This window comes from Dermacentor andersoni, chromosome 2, assembly GCF_023375885.2.
Source record: "Dermacentor andersoni chromosome 2, qqDerAnde1_hic_scaffold, whole genome shotgun sequence".
NCBI classification, from domain to species: Eukaryota; Metazoa; Arthropoda; class Arachnida; order Ixodida; family Ixodidae; genus Dermacentor; species Dermacentor andersoni.
The window spans coordinates 238828282-238837672 of NC_092815.1; the positions used below are offsets into that span (position 1 = coordinate 238828282).

Here is a 9391-nt window from a genome sequence, read left to right on the forward strand (position 1 = left end):
CTGCATATTCTCAGCCATCCCGGCATACGCGCCTTTACACGCCTCGTGGCCGACCGCTATGTCTGGCCCTCCATGCAGCGGGATTGCCGCACCTGGGCGCACTCCTGTATTCAATGCCAGCGCGCTAAAAATACCAGGTGTGTCACTTCACCGCTTAGAGCATTCCCCCAGCCCTCCGGTCGGTTTCAACACGTCCACCTTGATATCGTAGGGCCCTTTCCCCCAGCTGGACCCTACCACTACTGCCTCACTGCCATCGATCGGTACACTCGATGGCCTAAGGCATGGCCCCTGTAAATGAATGCTCGCGCCGCTGGGCTGACTCTAATTGCTGTCGCTCTTGGACGACTCCGCTAACTTTTGCTGCGCGTTAACTAAGGTGGACGGCGTCGGCCGTGCACGCAGGAGCGTCGAAGGGAAAAAAAACTTCACTCGTTGGGATCCGTTTCGAGACTGATTTATTTACAAAAGATAGATCGAAGAAAGGAGAAAGTAGAGAGAGAAGAAACACAAAGTCCATTCTCTTTTGGCCGCACCGAGGCCTTCGTCCATGTCGGGGGCGCCCGCGCCTCGCACTGAGTAGGCGGTTCGCCGAAAAGCCAGTGGAACGGATCGGGTTTTCAGTAGATGCGCCGGCCGGGACGCGGTGCAGTCGGGCGCCCCTCATCCGTTCGCCGGCTCCCTCTCTCTCTTGTGTCGTCGGTCCCCCAACCACGGGTGCAACAACAGTGTACTGGAAGTACACTGTAAGTGCAACAATGCATGGTGGTCGTTTGCGACTTTCAACAGGCCCTCGAGGGAATCGCCGCGGAAGACGTCGCCTCGGCCTTCTTCGCCGGCTGGATTGCTCGCTTCGGGCCCCCTCGCCGCATCACCACCGACCAAGCACGACAGTTTCAATCGCACCTTTTCAGGCTCCTCGGGCTGACGATCGGGTTCGAGCGCTCGAGGACCACCAGCTACCACCCCTGCGCCAACGGGATGATCGAGCGTTTCCAAGGACAGTTAAAAGCAGCAATCATGTGGCAGCCGGACTCAACCTGGCTCGAAGCCAACCAAGCCGTCGCCCTAGGTCTTCGCGCCACCTTCAAGCCGGACATATTCGACAAACCGAATATTTCCGCGCAGCCTCCGCCTATATATAGCATCCAGACCAGCGTAACACGGCTACACGCTGGACTGCGTTACCGATAAAACGGCGCCACCGCTGCGTCACCGGAGCTATGCGTCACCCACGGTGGCTACAAAAATAGGCTGCCCGGCTGGGAAGAGTTGCTTTTTTCCTTGCGTTACCGAGACGAACATAGCGTTGGTATGCTCGTCCGCTGCCATAGCCAATCGAATAAACAGTTACGTTTTTATGTTGGGATTCGTCCTTCAGCAGACGCGACATCCCACAAAGACTTTAAGCTTCTCCTGATTGCTACTAATAATCATCATCATCATCATCAGCCTGATTACGCCCACTGCAGGGCAAAGGCCTCTCCCATACTTCTCCAACTACCCCGGTCATGTACTAATTGTGGCCATGTTGACCCTCCGAACTTCCTAATCTCATCTGCCCACCTAACTTTCTGTCGCCCCCTGCTACGCTTCCCTTCCCTCGGAATCCAGTCCGTAACCCTTAATGACCATCGGTTATCTTCCCTCCTCATTACATGTCCTGCCCATGCCCATTTCTTTTTCTTGATTTCAACTAAGATGTCATTAACGCGCGTTTGTTCCCTCACCCAATCTGCTCTTTTCTTATCCCTTAACGTTACACCTATCATTTTTCTTTCCATAGCTCGTTGCGTCGTCCTCAATTTAAGTAGAACCCTTTTCGTAAGCCTCCAGGTTTCTGCCCCGTACGTGAGCACTGGTAAGACACAGCTGTTATACACTTTTCTCTTGAGGGATAATGGCAACCTGCTGTTCATGATCTGCGAATGCCTGCCAAACGCACCCCAGCCCATTCTTATTCTTCTGATTATTTCACTCTCATGATCTGGATCAGCAGTCACTACCTGTCCTAAGTAGATGTAGATGTACCTCCTGTAAACACGCTGTGAATAGCATTGGAGAGATCGTATCTCCCTGCCTGACGCCTTTCTTTATTGGGATTTTGTTGCTTTCTTTATGGAGGAGTACAGTGGCTGTGGAGCCGCTATAGATATCTTTCAGTATTTTTACATACGGCTCGTCTACACCCTGATTCCGCAATGCCTCCATGACTGCTGAGGTTTCGACTGAATCAAACGCTTTCTCGTAATCAATGAAAGCTATATATAATGGTTGGTTATATTCCGCACATTTCTCTATCACCTGATTGATAGTGTGAATATGATCTATTGTTGAGTAGCCTTTACGGAATCCTGCCTGGTCCTTTGGTTGACGGAAGTCTAAGGTGTTCCGGATTCTATTTGCAATTACCTTAGTAAATACTTTGTAGGCAACGGACAGTAAGCTGATCGGTCTATAATTTTTCAAGTCTTTGGCGTCGCCTTTCTTATGGATTAGGATTATGTTAGCGTTCTTCCAAGATTCCGGTACTAATAATGTGCAATTGTTTTAATCCGCATAGAGCGCACACAGGTACACAGTGAACAAATCGTCGAGGGCTTACAAAAAAAAGAAGCGCTGAATGGAACACGTTAGAAAATGCTGCGCTATATTCTTCAAAATCTTTAATGCTGAGCGCCAATCTGCGGCCCATTTAATGCCGCGAAATAATTGGGGAACCGAGCGCTTCATTTTTGTAAGGACTATTAATGCCAAGGAGGTAATATTGAAAATAAGTTTTAGAACTTTGCGAAATTCGATCAGGAATTGTTTTTATAATCGCTAGATTTAAAACGGTTTAAGCACGATTGTCTCTCAGCTACGGAAAACCGAAATTTTCATTGTAACTGAATAAGAGCGCAAGTATGAGCCCCCCCCCCCCCCCCCCCCCCATAAAGAAGCGACAAGACGAGCAGTGACTTCCAACTATTTTTCTTTTACAGGATGATGATGATATATATATATGCGGTTACAATTTAATATGCATGCACAATTGATGCAAGAAGCATGTATTTATACACGCAAAACGAGCAATACAAAAAAACGGTGATATCCTTGTCTGTGTTGCTTGGCCATCCACGTGTGACATTAAAAACAGTGTACCCTTTTATTTAAAAGAAACTGAGATGATGCTGATGCATAATGTGTAGCGCTCCATTTTAGCTATTTCTTATCCTGTGATCGCGTTCCTGCTTCTGCCAACAATTTCTTAATCTGTTACCATGAGTTATGAACTAGTCCTAACTAACTTTTTGTGGAGCGTTCATAAATGCTGTATTAGGTACTTACAAAGTTCCGGCGAAGTGTGGAGTGACTTCGCAACTTTCAGTAAACTGTGCAGACCAAGCTCGTTCTCTTTTTAGACTCCCCTTTCCTCGGAAATCAGTTATTATCGGTATGTATATAGTCAGCCGATCGAGTTAATGAGAATTGTAAAATAATAACAAAATAAAACACTGCCCGAAGAAAGCTAGATATCGAATAACCAACTTCCGCTGCAGGAAGTGCTGCTAATCATGGAAATTGCTTATCTGCATCTCTCTGCGACAAGTAAGCAGTACGTGAAGCCACTGGGGCTTGTTAGATGCCATGCATGTCGGCAACGACTGCACGTGTTTTGCAGGCCCCTGAGTTTCAATATGACAACGCAGTGAGCTGAAAACAGTACGCAGATACAGCTGAACAGATCACAAATGCCAGAGCACTTTTTTGTACGAATTCTATACACCGCAGTGCCGACCAAAAAGGAGGACGCACAAGGCAGCTGTCACTGCCCTTTTCCAAGTCAATCTCCTGCTAAGGCGCTTTTAAAACGCTACGCAGAAACCCCAGAAACTTGCTCAGCTCACACGGGTTTTCTGTCTTGTCAGTGGCAACTAGGCAAGGCTCTTCTTGGGTACGGTACAGGACTCGCACACAGTTCTTGGGGCCGTCCTTGTACACCTCAATCAGGACGCTGGCACAAAAGCACGGTCGGCCATCATACGACGCATCGAGGAGCTTCAGCACCGAAAACACGCTCGTGTCTGACATGGAGAAGACGTGCACCTTGTCGGGCCGCTCTGCGCGCTTCTCGAACTTGACCGTGAGGGTGTCCAGCACCTGGCCCAGCACGTAACCGGCGAACGGCCGCTCGTAGCCCACGAGCGACCGCACAAACACCCTCCGGTCCGCCCACAGCAAGTCATCCCACATGGACTTGGCCCAGTCCGGCACGGGGTTGCCGTTGAGCACGTGGGTCACCAGGCTGTCCATGACGAGGAACTTGTCCACGTTATTCTGCCACGGCGCCCCCGTCTTCTCGGCGACGAAAGCGACCAGGTCTCCCAGCGTGGCGAAGTTGCCTCGACCCGGCTCCTTAAGCACCTTGTCCATGTTGTCGTTCACGCTGCCGTGAAACGGCACGTCGTAACACGTCGGGTCGGCGCTGGTCGCTGCCGCAGGCACGCCCAGGCCACGCAGGGTCTCTTTCACGCTGTCACGGCACCGATCCAAATTGACATGGGTGGCCAGTACCTGGCCGGGCTTGTCCGAAGCCTCCATAAACATTTTGTAGCGGTCCCGCAAGAACTGGCCCAGTCTGAAGGCCTGCTCACGACCTTTCTCGGTGAGCTGGCCGTAGTCGACGGGTTCGTTCTTGTGCAGGTTCTGGCAGCGCATGACGGGAGTCCGTTGGCCATGCCGGCTGATAACGAACACGTAAAGCAGGTTGTCTGGCGGCCCCTGACCTTGCTTCGGAGCCGTGGAAGCTGATACCGACATTGTCGCTGGTTGGTTAGCTTGTAAATGTAGATGTAGGTGTAGAATGATGATGATGATGACTACCTTAATGTCTTTGGCATACACCCACTCACGGGGATTTGCCAAGAGTCAGGCACATTTTACATATGTGTTAAAGTAACACATTTAGAAATTTAAAATTTTTGTGAATAAATTAAAGCGAGTAAAGTCGAAGACGATTCATTGGACAGGCAACATTCGCTACTTGGTTTGGTTGTCTTTTTTTATGATGGTGCATACCCTCTGCGAGGGATTAGCCGAGGATTTTGGATGGTATTAGGAAATTGCGGTTACTGCTAAATTTGGGGAAATTGGCAGGAAGGAATAAATAAAAAAGTAACGTTTGAAGAACTTAGGAAAATTTTCCTGAAACAACTACAAATTCGTCCGCAGCTAAGCAAACATCCCTGTGGTAGTTTCCAAGAGAGGAGGCTCCTAGATAAAGAATGTTCGTAATTAAATTCATTGTGTCAGACTCTTAAGCGGTCATAAGAAGCTACTCTATCGAGACAATCGGCCCCATTGCAAGCAGACTTCTCAAACCCCAGGACAATATCCATCTAATGTGGGTGCCAGCTCATGCCGGGTAACGAAGCAGCTAACGTAGCCGCCCGAGCAGCAGATAACCGGGAGGTGGTATTGCTCGACCCCGGAGGACCGGCTTGAACAAAGAAACTTAAATTATGGGGTTTTACGTGGCAAAACCACTTTCTGAATATGAGGCACCCCGTAGTGGCGGACTCCGGAAATTTCGACCACCTGAGGTTCTTTTACGTGCACCTAAATCTAGGTACACGGGTGTTTTCGCATTTCGCCCCCATCGAAATGCAGCCGCCGTGGCCGGGATTGGATCCCGCGACCTCGTGCTCAGCAGTCCAACACCATAGGCACTAAGCAACCACAGCGGGTTGCTTGAGCCCATCCTCACCTATCACAGACTCACGTAATTCTACAAGAATTTGCGCTGAGCGTATCCGTTCCCGTGCACGATTCTCTCCCAGGAGCAGGCCACGACGGCGGATACAGACTCGGTCCGTGCTAAGCCCCAAAAGTTTGGCTGAAGTTTCCATGCATATAGTTGAAACCTAACTGCAGGCACTGCGAATCACTAAGCGCAAACCAAGATCACATACTTTGGGGGTGCCCATCCCACCCCCCGCCAAGGACGATTCTTCTGGAAGCTCTAACGCTCGAGGCCTCGAAGTATGGGATCCACACGGATCACCCAGAATGACAAGTCATGCTGGCAGAGTGAGCGAACCGCGTCGCGGTCACATGGCCTCCACGACAGCTCCTCTGCCAGGGTCTCAACCATTAATTTATGCTTCCAATAAATTTTACTTCTCTCTCTCAGAACGCAAAAAAAAATGTAACACAAGTTGTCTAAACCTGTATTTCCTCAGCGTCTTCTTTTACGGAGCCGACATCGTCTCTTTTCTTGCAGAAACATTAGATGCAGCGATATGCTCTCATATGCTTAAAAAAAGAACACACTCTCCCTGGTTGCTTAGTGGCTATGGTTTCGGAATGCTAAGCACGAGGTCGCGGGATCGAATCCCGGCCACGGCGGCCGCATTTCGATGGGTAGGAAATGCGGTGCACGTTAAAGAACCCCTCGTGGTCAAACTTATTCCGGAGTACACCACTAGTGCGTGCCTCATAATAAAATCGTAGTTCTGGCATGATTCTGTCGCTCGATATCAGCTTACACAATGAATGAGAGTTCTCAACGTCCATAGACGTCCAAACGTTCAGAGAACGTTCAGTGGTTTCACATCCTTTGGGATCACGGAATGCTGGGCGCTGAGAATTTGACACTTTATTGAATACTGAACACCACGTGTTATTTTCAAAGATTGGCGGTAGCTTTTTGCGTACTCCATCGGCAACCTGTCTGCTTGGTATGGTGCCGAGTCGCTCTTCTATTGCCGCAGTGAGACTGACGTACCTGAAGTTTCGAGCTTCTCAATCGTATTAGCCAAAAATTTTAAATGTACACACATATAGGCCAGGCTTCCTTCCAGGCCCTCCTTTCCTAGTCCAATTTGAGCATTTCTCACCGCCGCGCTTTCGTCATGCCGCAAAGCCATTGATGCCAGCTTTGACGTATACGCCTGCAAAATGCCTGTGACTCGACTTCTGTGAGCCAGTTTCCCCAGGTTAGTTGGAAGAGGCGCTTTCGGGAACTGTTCCTTTAACGCACGAATGCGAGAAAGAGCCTTTCGAAACACTGCTTTTCCAGCAGCGATCCGCTCGTTCACATGATTGAACAGATTTCGGACTTCCTCGCTAACAAGATGCAGCCCATGAGCTAGGCACGTGACCTGTAACATTTGTGGGTACAAAACTTTTGCAAACTTTCGCCTTGTGCAGTATAACGTACTGCAATAGGGTACCGCTAATTATCCATTATGCCTGAAACTCCGTTCTATTAATGATATAATCGTGAACAATCGTTCACACGTATAGAGTAAGTAGAAACTTAAATACGTTGTGTTTCGCGCGTCAGAACCACGATACGATTATGAGGCACGCCACAGGGGAGGATTCCCGATTAATTTGACCACCTGGTGTTCTTTAACGTGCACCCAAAGCATGTCCAGACGAGCGTTTTTGCATTCCATCAAAATGCTGTTGGCGTGGTCGGGAATCGAAGCCACGACCTCGTGCTAAGCACCGCAGCGCCAAAGCAACCGCGGCGGGCAGGTACAAGCCAAGAGGCAAATCTTCCTAAACAATTAAGAGTTCTGACGGAATTGTGTTGTAATGAAAGGATTCACCTCCTCGGCACAAATTAAGCTAACAGGAGCACCACGGAGCTGTTTCTATGTAAATTGACTTGTGAACGATTTCTCAACAACCTTTAAGCACTCTGAAGGTTTAACGTACGCTGATGACATTAATTTTTGTGTGACACAATGAATTACATAGATGCTGCAAATAATAATAATATCATCTGTCTGTCTGTCTGTCAGTCTGTCTGTCTGTCTGTCTGTCTGTCTGTCTGTCTGTCTGTCTGTCTGTCTGTCTGTCTGTCTGTCTGTCTGTCTGTCTGTCTGTCTGTCTGTATGTCCGTCCGTCCGTCCGTCCGTCCGTCCGTCCGTCCGTCCGTCCGTCCGTCCGTCCGTCCGTCCGTCCGTCTGTCTGTCTGTCTGTCTGTCTGTCTGTCTGTCTGTCTGTCTGTCTGTCTGTCTGTCTGTCTGTCTGTCTGTCTGCTCATGTCTGCTTTCCCGCCTACCTGCATCACTGGGCAATCCATAGTCGAATATGGGTAGCGCATCTGGCTGGTGTGCTTAGGGAACAGGGTTCGAAACCAACCGTCAGGCCAACTTGGGTCACAGAGTATGTGGCATCGTGTACATTGTGCCGCTCTTCACCGAACCTCTCACGCCGGCTCACAACCAGCCGCCGAAAGTGAGTGGGAGGTCGCTCGTCGCTTCCGGCGGCGAAGGTCGCCGGGCGTGACATTCTTGCACGCCGGGCTCGGGCGTTCGCCGATGGGCGAAGTTCGCCACTTTAAGGCCAGATTTTCGCTCTATGTGGGCCGGCCTTTACACGTTTCTTGGCGTTCGCACGCACCGGCGCGCCATGCATTTCGGAGGCCACGCACAGGCTTCGCGGCGGCGCAGCTGGATGAGGCCGAGTGTTCTTAGGGAAGTGCGAAAGAGGAGTCTCGATGCAGTACACGCCTCATAACATTGTTTCGACGGTGGCAACACGTTGTGTCGTTATATTGATTCAATGCTATTTCCATTACCATTGACAGTCACCATGAGATGGGTTCTACCGATTTTTTTATGTTGAATGGATAGCAACAGACTCGAGATACTGCCGCGAAATCCGAGACGCGCTGGTAGAGAACAGAGGAAAAAAAATAACCGCCCAAGCACTCCCTACAGATGCTAACCAGCGAAGCTTAACAGTGCGGCCCCGGTGTTTGTCACTGGGTTAATCCCGACGGTTCATTAAATGACGGCTTGGTAGGGTGCCGGATCCTGGGTACGCAGTTGCTGCTTACGCTCGGCTGCACAAGCCTGTTCTTCTGCTCGGGCTTCAGCATCGGCACGGCGTAGACGAGCTCGTTCCCGGTTCTGTTCGTGGCGTTGCTGATTGAAAGCTGCCTGCTCCTGAGGAGTACGTATGACGCGTGGTCTACCCGTTTCGGAGCCGAAGAGCAACTGCTCCACGCTCGGCTGCGATGGAGAGCAACGACATCACTACTGGCGCAGCCAATCGTGCGCCTCTTTTTTTCGCGCATGTGCGTGGGCTTGCGCCGGAGGAGTTTTCTGCGTACAGGCGACAGACGGAGAGACGAATCGGCTAGCCACACACAGCTTCGCGTAAGAGCTTGTGCATCCCACGCACTGCCGGAATCGATTTATTGACGCTTTCTATGGTGATTGCGCAGAATGCAGTTACTAAGCAGAGGCCAAATGCTACACCCCGGCTTATCCCTTTTTGTGGGCACCAAGGCCACCATTGAGTAGTTTGTAGCTGGCGATTCTTTTCGAGAGCGCTGCTGTCGCGCAGGTGCGCGCTCAATTCGCATCCTTCTTGGAGTTTTGAGGCA

The 9391-nt window shown here is 50.2% G+C and overlaps 1 protein-coding gene across 1 annotated transcript; it reads right to left on the reverse strand.

Moving 5' to 3' along the window:
• Positions 1-3032: 3032 nt before the first annotated feature.
• LOC126539732 (testicular acid phosphatase-like) lies at positions 3033-4999 on the reverse strand. The gene has a single exon (XM_050186579.3). The coding sequence runs from the start codon at positions 4801-4803 to the stop codon at positions 3838-3840; it is 966 nt and encodes a 321-aa protein (XP_050042536.1). The 5' UTR covers positions 4804-4999; the 3' UTR covers positions 3033-3837.
• Between the last annotated feature and the right edge of the window lie 4392 nt (positions 5000-9391).

Coding starts and splice junctions, on each gene's coding strand:
- LOC126539732 (XM_050186579.3), bottom strand. CDS start 4,803: ATGTCGGTATCAGCTTCCACGGCTCCGAAGCAAGGTCAGGGGCCGCCA.